The sequence below is a fragment of the Musca autumnalis genome, unplaced genomic scaffold (genome assembly GCF_047663935.1).
Source record: "Musca autumnalis isolate F117 unplaced genomic scaffold, ASM4766393v1 scaffold_2, whole genome shotgun sequence".
Classification (NCBI taxonomy): domain Eukaryota; kingdom Metazoa; phylum Arthropoda; class Insecta; order Diptera; family Muscidae; genus Musca; species Musca autumnalis.
In genome coordinates this window covers 228,014,644-228,035,839 of record NW_027411755.1, presented here as the reverse complement: position 1 = coordinate 228,035,839, position 21,196 = coordinate 228,014,644, and the positions used below count along the sequence as shown (strand labels likewise).

The window sequence follows — 21,196 nt, the reverse complement described above, 5'->3', positions numbered from 1 at the left end:
CAGGCGCACCGTGTCTTATGTCCTGGAAACCTATAAGAACTATTTTAGACATACAGGCATGTCACAGAAACCAATTCCGATCGAAAGTGAAATTGATTTCGTATTTAGCTTCTTCAGAAACCGAAAAACGAAAAATTTTTTCGGAATGAAACCACTTTTGGTTTCTCAAGTGGAATTGCATTTTTTTGGAAATATGTATGTCACTTTAAAACAGTCCAAAAACACTTAAAAATAATAAAATTATTGTTTTATTAACAAAATCACATTTATTTTCATAATTTTTATAATTTTAATTAAAAAATTGCCAAATTTTCATTATTTCTCAATCAACGAAACCACTTGTTAACGAAGTGTTGCCACATAATTTTTTCGTTAAAATCGATTTTTTCTTCGAACAAATATTAATCGTTTGCAAAAACTAAACAGTCTGGCATTACGAATGAAAACTTAAAGGGAAGATAAAACAGAAAACATAACAAAAAAATAACTCAAACAAGGAGTTTCGTACAAAATGTAAGTGTTTTTAAATACATATGTTATTTTGATGTATTAATTAATGTTTAATAATTTAGGGTCAAACAAAGAAATTCGGCACATGAAAAAATCTTTATAGATTTTATGCTCACACTGCACTGGGGTAGGACAAGGGGTCCGAAGTATCTCTTATATTCCTTCCGCGTATTTTTCCCGTATTGTGTTCATTACTTTGCGCCTCAATTACAGAAACAATAGAAACTCCCGGCATTTTGTAAAAGTTAACTTTCTTTTCGCACAAAAAACTTCCTTTTAATAGAATATTTTTTTACAATTTAAACTTCTACAGTGTTTTCTAATCATATGGTCTTTGTTTTGATCCTTTTTCGTCCAACGTTGCCATATTTATGCTAAATAATGACAATTCCGAAATTCACCAAATCGATCGGAATCTGAAGAAGCTAAAACAAAAACGATCGAATTGAAATTGCGGAATTGAAACCATTCCGATCGGAATCTGTGACATGCCTGATAGATTTGCCGCTTGACTGCTAGCATAAAAATCAACACAAATTCCTATTGAGGTTAATGTGTGAAGTATAATTTTTACGGCCAGTAGCGTTAAGGATGTAGGTGCTCTCCTAACCTAATTTTGACACGGTGCCCTGCATTCAATGACATCATTTGGAATTGGCTCTGTGACGGCCGGTTCTATGTTCCGAATCGACCCGAGAAGCGACTACATGTTCGTCTATATTTTTATACCCTCAGCATTTATGCTAACGAGGGTATATACACTTTCATACCGGTAAAATGTGCCTCATCGAAATAATGGTTTTAGACTCCAAGTATGTTTGGACGAAATGTGTTTCAGACAATTTGGAGTCGATTTAGCAATATCCGTCCGTCTGTCTGGCTGGTGCGCACGATAACTCTCGAACGGATGAACCGATTTGGTCCAAAAGTTAGCTATCGCAATATTTTGTCCAAACTTAGTTTAAGTTCGAAGATGGGTTATATCGGTCCATCCTTCCGGTACCTCCCCCACAAATGTTCGGAAAATTTGTGCGCACGATAACTCTTGAAGGGAATAGCCGACTTTGTCCATAGTTTGCACGTCGTGATACTTCTACCAAACTTAAATGAGGTTCCAATATGGAATCAATCGGTCCACTCCTTCTGGTACCTCCCACACAAAATTTCGGAAAAGTTCAGTTTAGGACCAGCTCTCGAATCGCTTCGGTTTTTGTTGTAGCATCTTGTATTCACCGCCCCCCATACGATGGTACAAGTTTTATCTGGGGCAAGTCCATACTTCCTGAGAAAATAGCCTGAAAGATGCAAAAAGCCCCTATGGCACCGTGTGTAATGGTTGGATCTCGAGATAACTCTCGAAAGCATTTGCCGATTCGGTCCAAAATTTGGCCTTCGTAATATTTTGTCCAAACATAGTTTAAATTCGAAGATAAGCTATATCGGTCCACTCCTTCAGGTACCTCCCCCACAAAACTTCAAAAATGTTCGGAAATTTTGTGCCCACGATAACTCTTGAAGGGAGTGACCGATGTATCCATACTTTGCACATCCTTATATATTTTCCAGATATTGATCAGGTTCGAATATGGACTATATTTGTCTACTCCCTCGGGTACCTCCCACACAAAATTTCGGATAAGTTAACTTTAAGACCTACTCTCGAATCATTTTGATTTTTCTTGAAGCGATTTGCATTCGCTACCTTCATTACGACGCTAAAAGTTTTTCAGGGGCAAGTCCATATTTCTTGGGAAAACAGCCCGAAAGGGCTCTCGAATTGTTCAACCGATTTGGTCCAACATTTAGTCTTCGTCATATTATTTCCAAACTTAGTTTCATGGGCAATACCGGTCCACAACTTACGGTACATCTCCCCAATATTTAAACAAATTTCACTAAAATGCTGGGACGATATCACTTGAATGGGGCAACCAATTTGGTCCAAATTCAAACTTTGGATCTCCTAATATTTTATCAAAATTTAGTTTAACTTCTAAAATGGCCCATATCGGTCGTCCCTAAGGGTACCTGCTCTGCAGTTAATTCCTAATACACATTTTTGTCGGCAAATTCAAATGTCAAAAAAGGGCCACAAAATTTTTAAGAGACCTTAAATACATTCGATCTGTCCGGAGGTGAAAGTTTCGCTTCACATTGGCTGAGGGTATGTATATATCTGTTGGCAAAGCCGACTGACACTTTGGTACTTGTTTTACTACAGTTCAACAATAAGATCATGCTACGAATTGAGTTACAAGGACAAACTGGTTTACAAAAAGAATACCCATTCGACTCGACTGGATACATGTTATATCAAAAAGAAGGTGCAATAACGCCAATAGGGGGGAATCAAAAAATTCATTCGCCATAACTTAGAAATTTGACCTTTGACGAAAAATTCATTTTGGGTTTTTAATATACTCACCAAGTGCTTTCATTTCCGCACAAATAGTTTGTTCCAATCTGTGTCACAGTGTAATCAGCTGTCTTTATACTTTTTTTGTAAATCAGCTGCTGTTAGCTCCAGCTGCCTTGTTATTTTTTAATCGACATATTGCCGTCGCTGTCTTTTGTTACCAATAGCTTCAAAAAATGCTCGTTCCATATGTTATGCACGCTTCCTGCATCTACTACCAGGTTCACATGCTCGTCCCTACAGGAGAATGCCAAAGCCATCAGTTTGATGTTTCATTCTTCGATAGAAATTTCTGGCTTCATTTTGTACAACTTTAGTTCTTCACATTCGCGCTTTTCCATTTCTCTCTTTTTTCTGCGTAAAATACGTTTCTCCTCTCTTCTTTTCTACCGATATCGCTCTAGCGTCCTTTCCAACTGTGCTGGTATGTTATCTGAGGCAGGGGTGCTAATGTTTAACAAATGTGTTAGTTGAGTGGAGTATGATGTGGCCGTCTCCTGAGATTGCAGTTTTTCGATGTCCAGTTTTCGGGCTGTCTTGGGGCGTATTTTATTCGCTACATTCAGTCGGTGCGTACCTAAGCTGCAACAAGATGGGGATCCGAGTCGATATTTGCTCCTCGGAATTATCGCACATCCAACACGCACGACGCATGCCTTCCATCTATTACAACATGATCAATTTGGTTTATTGTTTTATGATCAGGTGACTTCCACGTAGCCTTGTATATATCGGGATGCTTAAACCTGGTGCTGCTAATTACCATTTTCCTTGCCGCTGCGAAGTCAATTAACCTCATTCCGTTATCGGATGTTTCACCGTGGAGGTTGAATTTACCGACAGTAGGGCTGAAGATCGAACATTCCAAATCAGGGCCCTTAAAATGTTTGCATTTGGGGGGGTTGTTTCTCTTTTTTTTCTTTGTTTTTTTCATGGTAGTAGGCTTTTTACAAGGGAGGGTTATTTGCTTTTTGACTTTTCTCATTGTAGCTTCAGAATCCGCAAAAACTTTCCAGGTGTAAGCGCCCTAAATGTCCTGGAAACATAGAAGAACTATATTAGACATAGCTTTACGGCTAGTAGCGTTATGGATGTAGGTGTGTTTGCTTTTTCCGAGAAGACACCGTCCGTTAGAGCCCTCCGTGTATACCTTGATGTCACAACTTGTCAGTGGTGATCCATTAATCCATTCTTGTTTCTTGCCTTGTTTGTTCATACAAACAACCGTCGTCCAATGAACTAGATTGTGAACTAGGTCGTTCAATTGCCCAACTCTAAAGACTATTGCCTGCTGTCTTCTTGCTCTTAATCTGATTAATTGCACTCCCAACTTAATTTTGACACGGTGCCATGCATTCAATGACATAATTTGGAATTGGCTCTGTGACGGCCGGTTCTATGTACCGAATTGACCCGAGAAGCGACTACATGTTCGTCTATATTTTTATTTTGAGAGCTGCATTTTCCGGCATACATGTATGTTTGAAATCCTAATGGTTCAGTCGGAATATATAGTAACCCCGGTCCGTTTGTCACCGTCTCATCCGCCATAGTTCGGTGAGATGCAGCGGATTCCGAGAATGGGTAAATTTCAGTAATAGTTCCTGCCTAAAGTATTTGTTCCTTCGTGCTATGTCAACCTCATCCACAGATCACAAAAAATTTAACCTCCTTCAGTAGCGCGATTTTCTAACTCATTTTTTGAGTTACTGACAAAAATCGGTAAAATTAAAACGCAAAATTATGAATGAAAAGTTCAAATAAAAGTTGACAACACTCTTGCTATCGGTAGAACTTTACGACTGCTTTTTATTCCTCGCTAGCTTACCGAAAAACATCGGTAATTACCGAAATTATAAGCATTTTAATTTTGCCGACAATTGTGGGTAACTCAAATAATGAGTTAACAACTTTACTCATAGTTTATTTTACAACGATTTCATTTGTTTGTTTTGTTTTTGTTACAATAACAAAAGAAATTTAAACAATATCGATAGTTGTTAAAAGTTACAGAATAGGCCTACTGGTTGTTGTTTTGTTCCACCCATACTACCCAAACATTTTTCCTTCCATGAAGTCCTGTTTTGTCTAGGGGGCTTCCCCTCATTTTATTCCTGTCCATGATGACCCAGACATTTAAAATGTGTGTTTGATGGTATTACTGTGGCTACTCTGATTAAAAACATTGTATGTAACTTCTGCGTACATTAGAGATTCCAAGCACATATATATATTCAAATTTTATATTTATTAATTAATTTATTAAAAAAAAATATTGCATACTCCAATTTCTTCTCAATCCTTAGCTTAGATCATCGCTTTTATATAGAAAACAATTTGCAAATAACCTTGGCTCCAAGTTTCCAAATATTTTTTATTTATCATTTTCTTTTGCTTTAATTTATTAAAAATATACCTTATTCTAATCTACTGTACAGTATTAATTGTGTACAAGCAAAAAACTAAATTATATCAATTTGAAAAAAACTAACCCATATATAAAACAACATCCTCCTCATATCTAAATATTTATTTTATATCCTTCAAAAAATTATTGTCGATTGGTGTGTGTGTTTTTTGTACAATCAACAAAACAAAAACAATAAATGCTTTGGCTTTGTGTTCGTTAACTTGAATTTGCATATAGGCGTAAATCAGAGCCATTACCCGAAATACGCATAAAGGCTCCATCTGTCGATCGTAGTCGCCGTGGCTCAGTTGCTCTCATTTCGAATCAGTGGGCTCAAGAGAAAGTAACCAGGTAGCTTAGTTAAAATTCTTAATTTTCCAAAATTTCATTAAAAAAATTCATTATTTTAAAAACCAACAAAAATAATACAAAAAATTTTGTTTACAAATTAGAATGACCTTTTGATTGTAATTTGTTATATTATGATTTCATATTGAATGATTTTATTTTTTAAATAAGTCACAAGCTTAATACCCAAGGCTCAGGAGACTGTGAAATTATTGTCAAAGATCATATAAAAAATGTTTATTTTATGATATCTGAGTTTTGTTGGAAATTGTCACTCTGTTGTCAGAGAGAGCGAGAGAGAGAGGGGCGAAATGAAAAAAAAAAAAAAAACAAACCCCCCAAGAGAAAGCTATTTAGCACAACCGTACTTTTTTCAATGAAATTTAAAAAAAAAAAAAAAATCCATGAAAAAGCTCTTTCTTACAAACACAGTTTTCTTCCAATTAGGGATAGGTAATAAAAAGTAATAATTGATTTTACGACTTTTCGATTTTGCTCTAAAACTAAAAATGCGACTTTTCGGTCTTGCGATTATTTCAGTTGTCTTAAAACTCGACTTTTTCATAACCGCAGACAATCGATTATAATCGACTATTCGTCGATTTTCGAGTATTCTTTTGAAACTGTAAAACCGCCAACTCAACAATCTATGGGAAAACTCGAAAATCGATCACAAGATAATCGATTATGCGATTTTCCATCCAGACAAAAGTCGACTACGATTTTTAGATTTTTGACCGCAAAAAGTCGATTAATCGATTAACCGAAAGTCGAATTACCTATCCCTACTTTCAATGAAACTTTCCATGCCAAGACAATACATTACCGAATGACAATAATTTCACGAGTCGTTGCAAAATGTAACTCCTTCTTTGACTTGGCCTTCACCTTTAGATGATAGTTTCGTTCAATTCACAAATGTTGTACCTTATATAGGAATTCTTTACACGTATGTCATACTTTTTTCCTCCTACTTCATATTCCACTTGAACTTGAAAAAGCGATTCTGCTCATATTTTTTGCTTGCCTTGAATTTTATTTTATTTTCGATATATTTTTTCATAGCTTGTGGATTGTAATTTTACTTCTTTAAAAAATCTGAAATGTTACTCAATTTATATAAGACTGCAGCATGATTTTTGTTAACTTTAAAAAACGTTTTGTGAAAATATATGTTTGTTATATTAGTTAATGGAAATTAAAAAAAATTCAAAAACAAATTTTATAGGTCGATTGATTTTGAATCACCGTACAGAAACAGGCTGTTAATTTCGTTTTTCTGATTCAAAACTGTGAAAGCTCAGATGTGATGTTTATGATTCACCGTTCAGATTGATTTCGTTTTTCTGATTCAAAAATGTGAAAGCTCAGATGTGATGTTTATGATCCCAAAATGTACAGTTTTCGTTGCAAACATTTATCCAAAATGTTTCCAGTTTTAATAGAATAATAATAGTTTAATAATAGTGTCCTTAATCAGCAACGAGAAGATTCAGTCTACTATTTTATGTTATTTTATATATAAATCATCTAGCTGAGCTTTGCATTCTGCTACCAAACTCCCTGGCTATCAGAATTGACGAATACACGACACTGTATTCGAGTTTCATTCGAATGAATATCTATAAAAATGGAATAATCAATTCCATTCCTTTCTTAATTTATTCAAAATTAACAACATTTGTACACTTTTACTACTACTCTATATGTTCTCTTATGTATGTAAATATATACTTAAAAATCAACTTCGAATGTAAAAATATATATGTTTTTTACTTTATTCTCTACTAGTAGAATGTTTCTTTAAAACTTATACCAAAACTACTTTTTTTCGAAATAAAATTGGTAACAACATTACAATCATATCTCCACCTTACAGCACGGAATTGGCATTCGATGAAGATGATTTTACAGCCCGCGATCACAATATTATTGTGGAAGTATTAATTTCGGCATGGTATGCCATATTATCGAATACGGATTTGATTTGTTACATTGTGGTGTTTATTAATCAGGTGAGATTAAAAACTTAAAACATTAAATTTTGTTTATATTAATTTCCTTATTTCCGTTATAGATTGTCAATGCAAGTTTGATATCGCTACCGCTACCTTTGATGATTTTCCTCTGGGGTACCCTATCGCTGCCACGTCCAACGAAAACATTTTGGGTTACTCTCATCGCTTACACCCAGGCTATTGTACTTATCAAATGCATCTTCCAATTCAAATTAATTTGGACTAATTACCGTTATAATTTACCAAATCATCCATTGGGTATTGAAAAATTATTTGGCGTTGAAATGATACCGGATTATGCAACATATGATTTGTTGTTGCTGTTGGTGTTGTTCTTCCATAGGTAAGTAATATTTAGTTTGATAGGTTTCACCAATGAGGCCCCTGTGCCAACAACATCTTGCAAAACATTTGTAAGATAACAGCTGATTGAAAAAAACAACAAGTTTGGCGCAAATAAACAATAGGTGTGTCTTTTTACGTGATAATTTGTAATAATTATTACTAAATCTTACTAAATGTTGTCTTTTTACACCAAAGTTCAGTAAAAGAGAGCGAAGTGAGAGAACAATTTTGACAGTTATTTGATGAGAAATTGCTAAAAGTTGCTAACATTAGATGTGTCTTTTTACGTGATAATTAGTAATAATTATTACTAATGTTGCAGATTTTGACAGTTGTATAAAGGAAAAGTTGTAAAAAAAAGACACACTTATTTAGTCAAGTTCAAACAGCTGTTTTTTAATCATCTGCTAATGATCAGCTGCTCAATGTTTATCTTATTTTTGTGGAAAAACGCTATAAATATTACGATTCAGCTAGATTTATTGATTATTTTTATTAATATATTAATTATTATACCCTCAGCTTTTAGGCTAGAAAGGGTATATACACTTTCGTACGGGCAAAATGCGCCTCATCGAAATAATGGTTTTAGACCCCAAGTATGTTTGGACGAAATGTGTTTCAAACAATTTGGAGTTGATTTAGCAATGTCCGTCCGTCTGTCTGGCTGGGTGGCTGGTGCGCACGATAACTCTCGAACGGATGAACTGATTCGGTTCAAATTTTGGCTTTCGTAATATTTTGTCCAAACTTAGTTTAAGTTCGAAGATTAGCTATATCGGTTCACTCCTTCCGGTACCTCCCCCACAAATTTTCTGACAATTTGTGGGCACGATAACTCTTGAAGGGAGTAACCGATTTGGTCCATACTTTGCACATCGTGAAATTTTTACCAGACTAAGATGAGGTTCTAATATGGACTCAATCGGCCCACTCCTTCGGGTATCTCCCACACAAAATTTCGGACAAGTTCAGTTTAGGACCTGCTCTCGAATCGCTTTGATTTTTGTTGCAACAACTTGTATTCACTTCCCCTCATACGACGGTACAAGTTTCATCAGGGGCAAGTCCATACTTCCTGAGAAAATGGCCGGAAAGGTGCGAAAAGCCCCTATGACACCTTGCGTAGTGGTTGGACCGCAAGATAACTCTCGAACGGATCTGTCGATTCGGTCCAAAATTTGGCCTTCGTAATATTTTATCCAAACATAGCTTAAATTCGAAAATGGGCTATATCGGTCCACTCCTTCAGGTACCTCCCCCACAAAACTTCAAAAATGTTCGGAAAAATTTTGCACGATAACTCTTGAAGGGAGTGACCTATGTAATCCATACTTTGCACATCCTTATATATCTACCAGATATAGATCAGGTTCGAATATGGACTATATTTGTCTACTCCTTCTGGTACCTCTCACACAAAATTTCGGATAAGTTCACATTAAGACTTGCTCTTGAATCACTTTGATTTTTGTTGAAGCGATTTGCATTCGCTACCTCTATTACGACGGTAAACGTTTTTTCAGGGGCAAGTCCATATTTCTTGGGAAAACAGTCCGAAAGTGTAAAAAACCCTATGTCACCATATGTGGCGGTCGGAGAAAACGATAACTTTCGAACTGTTCAACCGATTTGGTCCAACATTTATTTGGTCTTCGTCATATTTTGGGAGCGGCATGTCCCGGAATGCCTGCTCCGGATTCTTTTCGTCCGTGCCGGGATTGAAAGTAACCCCGGGCCATGGTTTTGCGCCGTTTTTCAACGTCTCATCCACCATAGGTCGGTGACAATGAGATGCAACGGGTGCCGAGGATGGGTGCATTTCAGGAGCTGTTCATGTCTGACCTTCCTGAGGGAGTCATACGACAGGGTTTATATTGCTTCGTGCTGCACCAACATGAACCCCAGTGAGTTTTCATCATCAACATCATCGGATTATGAAACTCCCCCGCAACCTCCCCGACAGCAATATCAGCCGCAGCCATTAACACCGCGTATTGCTGTCCCAGTTCCTGAGGATGTGACATTCCTGCAGTTTAACTGCGATGGTCTTCGAACCAAAATCAATGAGATCGTGAACTTTATGAGTCGGAGAAATATTATGGTCGCGGCGATCCAGGAAACGAAGCTGAGCAACAACAGCAGTCTTCGGAGTTGTGATGGATACAACGTTCTTCGCCAGGATCGTACGAGAAGTGGGGGAGGAGGGCTTGCATTCTTACTGCACCAGTCTGTCCAGTACAAACCTATCACGCCTGAGCTAGACTCTAGGGACCCATACTTGGAGTGTATGGGTGTAGCGGTAAGGTGTGGAACCGCCGAGATAGAACTGCTGAATGTGTATATCCCGCCGGTCAATAGCTGTGCCCCGCGTAATTTGTCTAAAATCAGATCTCTGTTGCGAGGTGATAACCGGCTGGTTCTAGGGGACTTCAATGTGAATCATGTTATGGCATTCAGCTCTAGGGAATGGCCAGAGAGGTACAGATCTGGCTGAGCAAATAGATATCTCCACATTCTCCACTCACCAGGATTAGAGGAGACTGCTACTTTTCGCCTGACATATTCATCGTGTCACCCGGTCTGACAAATGACGTGACATGGCAACCCGTTATTTCCCTTGGGTCGGACCATCTCCCAATCCTCATCACCATAAACAGACCACCAGACTTCATAATAACCTCTGAACGCCGCACTTTCAGTAATCATGAGAAAGCGGATTGGCAAGATTTCAGAGAGTTCACTAATCAACGCTGCAGAGAAAAGCCCAATGCCTCTAATGTTCGGGTAGCAGAGATTCCGAATCATCTGTCATGTTTAACGGCGTGGCCGTGACAGATCCGAAGAGCTGCGCTGGCTATTTCTGCCGACAATTTATCGAGCACACCGATAGCGACCGGGCGAAGAGAATTGTTTTGCGTCGTTTGTGATCTATTCCAGCCGAGGAAGAACTGCCACAATTAACGATGGATGATGTTGCAGATGTTATCCAAGGCGCAAAGTCATCCAAAGCGCTTGGATCTGACGGAATTTCTATGGTGATGCTAAAACAGATGGATGACCCAGGAGTCGAGTATTTAAGCAAGGTCCTCAACTTATCAATAGCCACCCTAATAGTTCCCGATTCCTGGAAGATGGGTAGGGTGGTCCCGCAGCTGAAACGTGGCAAAGATGCCAGTAGAGGTGAGTCATACAGGCCGATTTCACTTCTATGGCCAGTAGCAAAAATACTCGAGGCATTACTCCTCCCCAGCATCAGAACGTGTTATCCAGTTGCGGATCATCAACACGGATTCCGGAAGCAGCACAGTACCACAACAGCACTGCACGCCATTTCCATATATATTGGACGAGGACTCAACCAGGACAAACCATGTCACAGAACAGTGATGATAGCATTGGATCTGACCAAATCATTTGATACGGTCAGCCATGCTAGGCTGTTCGAGGATATCGAGAATACTACCCTCCGGCCTTGTCTGAAACGCTGGGTCATCAACTATTTGTGTGGTCACCAGTCATATGTGGAATTCAGAGACAAGAAGTCCAAACCCCGTAGAGTGAAGCAGGGAGTTCTCCAAAGAGGGGTGATATCTCCGGAACTCTTTAGCCTCTGACTCTCTGCAGTTCCACGCCCTCCCGACGGCATTGGGTTAATCACGTACGCGCATGAATGTACACTCATGGCGTCAGGTCCCAACATCGGTAATGTTTGTGACAGGCTAAATGCCTATCTCATTGTTTTTGTAGAGTTTTTCCACGCGAGGAATATGGAAATATCCACCACTAAGTCAACAGCCACACTGTTCACCAAATGGACGGCGCAGATGAAGCTCCCACTGAATGTGCAGGTCGACGGTGCAATTATTCCGACCTCAAACTACCCCAAAGTCCTAGGGGTCACATTCGATAGCATGTATAAGTCGTCCCAGCATACTACAGTTATCTGCGATAAGCTGAGAAATAGGAACAGGGTCCTCAAGTCCCTAGCCGGCAGCACATGGGGTGCGGATAAAGAAACGTTTTTAACCACATACAACGCGATAGGTCGGTCTGTGGTAAGCTATGCGGCGCCAGCGTGGTTTGCTAACGTAAGTAATACGCAATGGGATAAACTACAAATCTGCCAGAATGTTGCCCTGAGAACAGCTACCTCATGTCTGCAGTGGACCATTTATATGAGGAGACCAAGATCCTTCCTGTGCGTCGACACAACAGGATGTTGACGATGCAGTACTTGCTTGGATGCTATAGGCAAGACCATCCAAATCACCATCTGGTGGATATGCCTGAACCCCCCAGGCATGTTAGGGAGGATTATCGTGATCTGGAAAGGGAAGTCCAGAGATATAAAAGAGAACCCCTAGATCAACGTTATTATCAGGCAGGTTTGAGAGATATTCACACTGACACGGTTGCAGAGGCTCTGGCAGCCTACAGTGCGAATATCATCATCAACGATCATCCACCACCCGTGGCAGCAGAAGACCAACAGCTGCCAAGACAAACGAAAGTTGTGTTGGCACAACTTAGATCTGGTTGGTGCAGCCGCCTCAATTCTTACTGGGCCAAGATTGATGGCACGCGGAATATCTGCCCAGCAAGTGGCACCGGTCCGCATACTACGCAGCACCTGTTTAACTGCCCAGCCAACCCGACTAACTTAACTCCACTCTCTCTTTGGACGAATCCTATTCAGGTGGCGTTCTTTCTGAACTTGGAGCTGGAGACAGAGCCGAATCAATAAAATAAAGATTTACATCTACTTGTAGAAGCTGCTACAACAACAACCAACCGTCTCTTCTGGTGGTTAGGAAGAGAGATTTCTCCATAGCGTCCCTCAGGAGAATGTTGTGGTTTACTGTGTCGAAGGCTTTCGTCAACTCCAGTGCCACTAATAGGGTTCTTTTATGTGGTATTTTGCTGTTCATTCCTTTTGTGACCCTTGTTCTGCGTTACCCCATCAATCCTGGTACAGTAGGGATTGAGGCGCTTCCACTAACCGGATCTTAGTTGAGCCAACTTAACTCTCGTTTGTCAAGGCAGCTGTTGGTTTTCCTCTGCCACGAGGTCGGAATTCATGCGATAGACTCCTATAGCCGCCGCGACTGCATCAAACTTTGTTGATATGTCTGTTGATCTAGAGGTTATCTTTTGTATATTTGGAGCTCTCTCTGTCTGGTGATGGTTATTTGGATAGTTTTGTCCATGACACCCAAGCGTATACTGCATCGACAACATCTTGTTGCGTCGACGCACCGGCAAGAGCTTAGTCTCCTTATGTTAGTGGTCCTCCGAAGACATGAGTAATTTGTAATTCTCAAGGCTGCATTCCACTGCGTATCACATACGTTGGCAAACCACACTGACGCGGCATAGCTTTCCACCGACCGATCTCTCGCGCTGAATGTTGTTAACAAGGTTTCTTTATCTGCTCTCCAAATGCTGCCGGCTAGGAACTTGAAGACATTCTTCCCATCTGTGGCATGTGCGGACGACTTATATAGACTACCGAATATGACCCCTAGGACTGGGGTAATGTGTTCGGAAATATTGACCCATCGATCTGGATATGCAGTGGATGCTTCGTCTCCGCTGTTCATGTGGTTGTTGACTTTATGGCGGATATTTTCATATTCCTAGCGTGAAATAACTCAACAAGATCAATGGGATAGACATTTTGCCTGACACAAATGTTATCAACATCCGCATACGTAAATAGCAGAAAGATAGAGGTTAAACAGTTCCGATGATAGCACCACTACTTGGAGAACTCCCTGTTTCACTGTTTAAACTGGCGACCACATACATATATAGTTGGTGAACCAATATTTCAGATAATGCCGGAGGACAGTATTTTTGATATCCTCGAATAGTTTAGCATGACCGACCGCCCCGGAAAATATCTGCAACCTCCTCGGTTGGAAGTTATCACATCCAACGTATAACACAAAATTGTCGCCTAAAATAACCCTCGCACCTCTTCAGATCTGTCACAAACAAGCCATGACAAGATTTTCGATAATATTTTTTCCAGTGGTCGATAACACATCAATCGTTGTACACAATTTACTTTTATCGATTTGAATGTTGCACTTGAGATGGTCTAGCCATCTTTTCCGTTTGTGGTCACCGACTAATCTGTTGACTTTCAATGGCAGGTCATCAGCTTATTCGCATTCCACCCTGCTGGCCATCAGCTCATTCGCATTCCACCCTGGAAAATTAGGTCTTATTTTAAAAATTGCGACTAGCAGGAATATTGCGAGCGACTGAATCAGTGATGATTCTCGTAAATTCCTCTCTGTTAATCGAACATCAAAAGGAGTGGGCATTTCTTTAAAGCTTTGGTTGGTGAATTTTCTTAACACAAATGGCTTTCCCATGCTTAAAGAAAGCTTAAAGGGCGTTCAATGGTTATGAAGTCGGAAGGCAATCCTAGTGCAGTACTCTTAAACTACCCTTTAAGAGGAATGTTTCGTGGGATAGGTATCAGTAGGAGTTGGTCGATTTACAACATTTAACAAAAATGAGAAACTAAATATATCGTTTTGTTGGCGCCCAACATTGGGCAACTATTAAGAAAGATAAATAACATGTATGGTCAAATCAGATAAACAAATCAGATGAGAGTTTTTTTCCAATTTTAACTGCTGATGTTATATCTGTTAAAGTTATCCTGCATAATGGTAACATTTTCGAAGGAATCCCAATATCGAACAGGTTTCGTGGCGTAGGTATTAGTTGGTATTGGCCGATTTCCAACACTTAATAAAATTTAGAAACTAAGTAAATCGTTATTTTGCGCTACTAAGTAGGAAAGGTTGTCTCCTATTTTAACTGCTGATCATTTAATAAAATTGAAAAACTAAATCGTTTTTGGCGCCCAACATGGGGCAATAATTAAGAATGTTTAACAACAAGTGTGACCAAATCATATAATAGGATAGGTCTTTTTCATTTTAACTGCTGCTCTTGTATCTGTTAAAGTTATCCTACATAATGGTAACATTTTCGAAGGAATCCCAATATCGAACATAAATGACTTGGATACCTTTAATCTTATTGTTCTCATTGCTAGCAACGGCGTGAATTTCCTGTAGCTCTTTTCTAGCTGAAAGTTCATCTTCATTTGGAGATTAATTGTTTTTCTTTTTCTTTCTTTTCAGATTCATTTTGAAATCTCATGGCCTTTGGAAAATCGATAACTATAAGACAGCAATGTTCCAAAGTGAAGCTGACGAGGATCGTAATAGTCTGTAAGTATTTTTGATAAACCTGCATAAAAAGTTTTAAATCAAAATAACCTGATTTCAGTGTAGGTATGTTTTTAAATACTCTTTCAATTTCAAACTAAATTCAAGTCAATTTTGAATATTGAAGATCACTTAAAGCAAACAATTAAGTATATTAAATCAAGAAATTTAAAGAAACATAGATCAACATTTCAAGAAAGAATTAAGATTTTTGGGAAATTTAGAAGGAAATCAAAAAATACAAATCAAATTCAAGAAAATACCACTACGAGGTATTCTGATTTTTTTTATTTTTATTATTCCTTCATATTTAAAAGTTGTATTATTAAATATTTGTTTGCTTGTGTCTTTTCGTAGTAATCCCTCTAATGCCGATGGTGCTGAAGAGAATTCAGGCAGTGATCGTCGACGTTCGATGGGTTCGGATTATGCCTCCGGTAGCCGAGAAAGCATGTCAGCCACTAATGAATTGGTGAAACGTGTTGAAAGTTTCCAACGTCATAAATATTTATGCGGCCTTTCGAAATTCTTCCATAATTTGATGCATAAGGCCCGTCTGCCAACCGATGTCTATGCCTTGATGTTCTTGTGTGATTTCATCAATTTCTTTGTGTTGTTGTTTGGATTTACAGCGTTTAGTGTAAGTGTTAACGCAAATAATTTCTAAAGGGTTACATATGAACTACATAAAACGATCTGCTTGCCGGGCAGTTTTTTTTGCTGTTAAAAAATAAAGGTCACGTAGGATCAAAATTAAATGTGGCTCTGTAACACCTTTATTCTTTTAAAAGAAATGTTTTAGCCGATAAAAATCATTCTCTTACTTTCTTCTAATTCCTAATTATAAATATTTTTTATTTCAGTCTAAACTCTCCGATGGTGGTGTTAAAACCTATTTGGCTGAGAACAAAGTCCCAGTGCCCTTCCTCATCATGTTGTTGGTTCAATTCATATTGATTGTGATTGATCGGGCGCTTTATTTACGCAAGGCTTTGGTGTTCAAAATCGCCTTCCACTTTATATCAGTGGTCGGCATACATATATGGATGTTCTTTGTTGTACCTGCGGTTACGGAACGTAGTTTCTATGCTTCGGCCCCACCAATTATTTTCTACATAATTAAATGTTTCTATTTGCTGTTGTCAAGTTATCAAATTAAATGTGGTTATCCTACTCGAATTTTGGGTAATTTCCTGACCAAGAGTTTCTCCATGATCAATATGATTTCATTTAAAATGTGAGTTTAAATTATTTAAATTCGAATTTTTACAAATAATTAATGTTTAAAACTTTTTACAGCTACATGGTGATACCCTTCCTCTATGAGTTACGTACAATTCTCGATTGGCTGTGCACAGATACAACAATGACCCTCTTCGATTGGTTGAAAATGGAAGATATATTTGCCAATATTTATTCTATTAAATGTTTGCGGCAAATGGAAACCGACTTCCCTGCAGTTCGGGCCCAAAAGAAGGCAGCCTTTATGAAATTGCTAATGGGTGGTGCTGTCATCTTATTTATTGTATTCCTTATATGGGGTCCGCTGACATTGTTTGCCCTTTTCAATGCTGTTGGCCAATCGAATGTTCCCACAGAAGTTAAGGTGTCGTTGAGGATAAGTTCATATGAACCCATTTATGTTACCAGTACACGTGAAAGTACCTATGTTTTTAATGATGAAATGTTTTCACAAATGAAAAATGCCTATATGGATATCAATAAACGTGAGGCGTTGTCATTCCTGCTAAACTATGATGCCTCAGATATTGCAGCAATAAAACTGAGTGGTAATTCACCGACTATGTGGAATATTGCACCACCTGATAAGATGAGGCTATTGGATGAATTGAATAGCAGTAAGTATGAAGTCAAAACCTCATCAACGTTTGAGTAAAGTTTTACATCATTTCTGGTAAAAAAGAATTGCCGTTCGGACTTAGTATCCCTTGTCATTCATTTTGTTTACCAAAAATAACGCAAAGCTTTACAGTTTGTTTGCACAATCAAAGGACCTCTTACAAATTGTCTTTAATATTAAAATTTTTGTATAATCCTTTTTCAGATGCCTCCCTAACGGTCCGTTTGGCATATGAGTTGACACGTACCCCACCATCCAAGGGTCAAACGGGTACTGTTGGCTCCGAACTTACCTTCCAAATGAATGAGACATATGCCTATCGAGATGCTCTAAAGGCCATGATTACAGGTGGATCCAGTGATAATAATTCCACCAGTAATGGCACATTAATTGAGGCCATTATACCAAATATTGTGCCTAAATTTATCAAAGTTCTAAACTCAGCCGATCCCATATATGTCTCAGCGTTGCTTGTAAATACCAACAATAGTAAGTAAAATTTTAATTAAATCCTACATAACCTCACATCATTTGGTTTGACTCGAGATCAGACGATATTGGAAAAAATATTTCTCAGCATAAGTGGAGGGTATACTAACATTCGTCGGAGACCCCTAGATATGTACCGCTTGGTCCGCATCGGTTCAATTTAGACCTTCCCGGATCTTGATGTTTGTTTGAAAGAAATATAACGATTTGCAAATTTGAAAGAAATATAACGATCCAGTCAAATCGGACACCTTATTCGTCTAATGAGCACACATTTTAATTGGTGTCCGCAGGGGTGTTTTTTAGAATTTTTGGATCATTATCTCAGGCTCAGCTCATGGAAAAAACTATATAATTGTAACCCGGACTACAAGGACTGCATTCCGTAAACATTTTAAAATATTCTCCGTAAACTGCTATGTTTCAGTCCCAACCGCACACGCAGCACTTAACATTCGCCGTTGTTGTTCCAATCCCTGAAAATTCATCCTTTTTGCAATTTAATTACTGTGGACTCCGAGGTAAGATCGAGGAAATGGTGGACTTTATGAGTCCAAGAAACCGAGCTCAACTAGAACTGCAGCTTACAGCGTTATAATGGCTACAGCATTTTTGAGGGATGATCGCTGCGATGCAAGAAACCAAGCTCAACAACAACTGTAGCTTACAACATTGTGATGGTTACAATGTGCTAAGGAAAGATCGCACCAGAAGTGGAGGTGGGGGATTAGCTTTCCTATTGCACCAGTCTATCCAATACAGATCTATCTCGCTTGAGCCTGTCTCTAATGACCCGTACATGGAATGTATGGGGGTAGCAGTCAGGTGATGAACTGCCGAGATAGAGTTGCTGAACGTATGCATCCCGCCGAGAAATAGCTGTATCTCAGATTACGTGCCTAACATTAGCCCGCTTTTGGAATGTCATAATCGTCTGGTCCTGGGGGACTTTAATGCGCATCATGAGATGTGGCATTCGGCCCTCGGAAACGACCAGAGAGGTACAGCGCTGGCTGAGCAGATTAACAGCTCTACGTTTTGCAATGAGGACGCCCCTACCAGAATTAGAGGAGAGTGTCACAGTTCGCCAGACATAGCCATCGTGTCACCGCGTTTGTCAAATGACGTTACCTGGCAACCCGTCATTTCCCTTGGATCAGACCATCTCCCCATAATAGTTTCCATTAGCAGACCACCCGATTTCATTACCTCTGAACGCTGCACATTTGTCAGTCATAGGAAAGCTGGTTGGCCGGGTTTCAGAGAGTTCACCAATCACCGCTTCAGAGAACTGTCCAATCCTTCTGATGTTCGGGTAGCGGAAAGGACGTTCCGAGACATCATCACTGCTGCAGCCGCTCGCCATATCCCTGCTAGTCGAATACCCGAAGTAAGATGAAACTTCCCAGCAGAGGCGACGGAATTAGCAAATAAGCGTGATGAGCTTAGTCGAACCAACCCCAATGACCCCAGAGTCAGGGAGCTGTCACTGGAAGTAAACAGGCTGGTCAGCGAGCATAAGCGGAACAAGTGGTTAAATCACCTGAAGAGTTGCAACATTGGAGCCGGTATAGGTGAATTGTGGGCAACGGTTAAGTCACTCTCGAACCCTGGAAGAAGGGAAGATAGGACCTCAGTCACGTTTGGCGACGTTACGTTGACTGACCCGAAGAGGTGCGCAAGTTATTTCAATCGACAGTTTGTCGAGCACCCCGGGAGTGACAGGGCGAAGAGAAGAGTATTACGTCGCATCAGATCTCTTCCTGCCGAGGAGAAGCCACCACAGTTTACAATGGATGATGTTGCCAATGCCATCAGGAACGCTAAATCATCCAAAGCGTTGGGCCCTGATGGAATCTCCATGGTAATGCTGAAGCAGGTGGATGAGCCGGGAGTGGAGTATCTCACTAAAGTTCTCAACTTGTCGCTATCCACCCTCATTGTTCCCGAAGTCTGGAAAATGGGCAGGGTGGTCCCACTACGGAAGCCCGGCAAGGATGCCAGCAAAAGTGAATCGTACAGGCCGATTTCGCTTTTGTCGCCCGTAGCAAAGACCCTTGAGGCCTTAGTCCTCCCCAGTATCAGAAATAGCTATCGAGTTGCCTATCATCAGCATGGATTCCTTAAGCAGAGACGGCCGTGCGATAGAACAGTGATGGTGGCGCTTGACTTATCAAAAGCCTTTGATACAGTCAGGCACTCCACTCTGTTTGAGGACATTGAGCAGACAACCATCCGACCAAGCTTGAAACGTTGGATAGTCAATTATATGTGTGGACGCCAGTCGTACGTGGAATTCAGGAACAAGAAGTCCAAACCCCGTAGAGTGAAACAGGGAGTTCCCCAAGGTAGGGTGATATCTACCGGAACTGTTTAACCTCTACCTCTCCTGTATTCCGCCCCCTCCAGACGGCATCGAGATCGTAACGTATGCGGATGATTGTACGATCCTTGCGTCAGGTACCTATCCTGATGACATCTGTGAGAGACTGAACAACTATTTAAGCGATCTTACCATCTTTTTCCATTCGAGGAATATGCAGATTTCCGCCACAAAATCTACAGCCACTCCGTTCATCACATGGACAGCGCAGTTTGGACGTGAGTTGAATGTTGTGGTCGACGGTAGCAGAATTCCGACCACAAACTGCTCTAAAATTTTAGGGGTCACATTCGACACTACATTCACACGCCACAGCTATCTGCGACAAGTTGAAAAGTAAGAACAAGGTCCTCAAGTCCCTGGCCGGCAGCACTTGGGGTGCAGATAAAGAAACCTTGTTGGCCACGTATAACGCGATAGGTCGGTCTGTGGTAAGCTATGCGACTCAACTACGCTCGGGATATTGCAGTCGCCTAAATTTTTATTGGGCGGAAATCGACCGCGCCGTGCAAGACATCTGCCCAGTATGTGGCATGGGCCCGCACGACACAAAACACCTTTTCAACTGCCCAGCCAAACCTACTCATCTAACTCCAGTGGATCTGTGGTTACATCCAATCGAAGCAGCCACTTTCCTGGAACTGGAGATAGGACCCAGAGCCAGATTGAACAGAGTAACGAACATACAAACATAATAACAAACACTGTTACAACAATAACAACCGAGTTCACCTGACAACCCGTCGTTTCTCTTGGATCAAACCATATCCCTATAATTATCTCCATCAACGACGTTATCACCTCTGAACGATCGCACTTTCATCCAATCGCTTCGGAGTTCTGCCCAAACCTTCTGATGCTGTGGTAGCAGAGAGAACGTTAATAATATCATCACTGTCGCAGCCGCTCGGCATATACCTGCTGGTCGAATACACGAAGTAAAACCTAATTTCCAAGCAAGGTGGGGAGATAACTCCGGAACTGTTTAAACTCTAACTCTCATGTATTCCATACCACTGAGATCGTTACGTATGCGGATAATTGTACGATCTTGGCGTGGGTACCTTGCCTGATTTACTTTGTAAAATATATATAATTGTTCCACAAACTCCCATACGGGACACGGGAGACTTCTCTCATAGCAATGAGTGCACCCCGAT

General features: G+C 39.9%; 1 protein-coding gene across 3 annotated transcripts in view; it reads left to right on the top strand.

The window, feature by feature from the left end:
• Piezo (piezo type mechanosensitive ion channel component) overlaps positions 1–21,196 on the top strand; it is a 73,936-nt gene that overhangs the window by 46,457 nt on the left and 6,283 nt on the right. For all 3 annotated transcript variants that reach the window (XM_073970988.1, XM_073970987.1, XM_073970986.1), the window contains 7 exons: positions 7,564–7,699; positions 7,762–8,045; positions 15,217–15,306; positions 15,661–15,943; positions 16,167–16,540; positions 16,603–17,162; positions 17,369–17,653. In XM_073970988.1, coding sequence (XP_073827089.1) covers positions 7,564–7,699; positions 7,762–8,045; positions 15,217–15,306; positions 15,661–15,943; positions 16,167–16,540; positions 16,603–17,162; positions 17,369–17,653 — 2,012 coding nt within the window. The remainder of the gene's footprint in view (positions 1–7,563; positions 7,700–7,761; positions 8,046–15,216; positions 15,307–15,660; positions 15,944–16,166; positions 16,541–16,602; positions 17,163–17,368; positions 17,654–21,196) is intronic.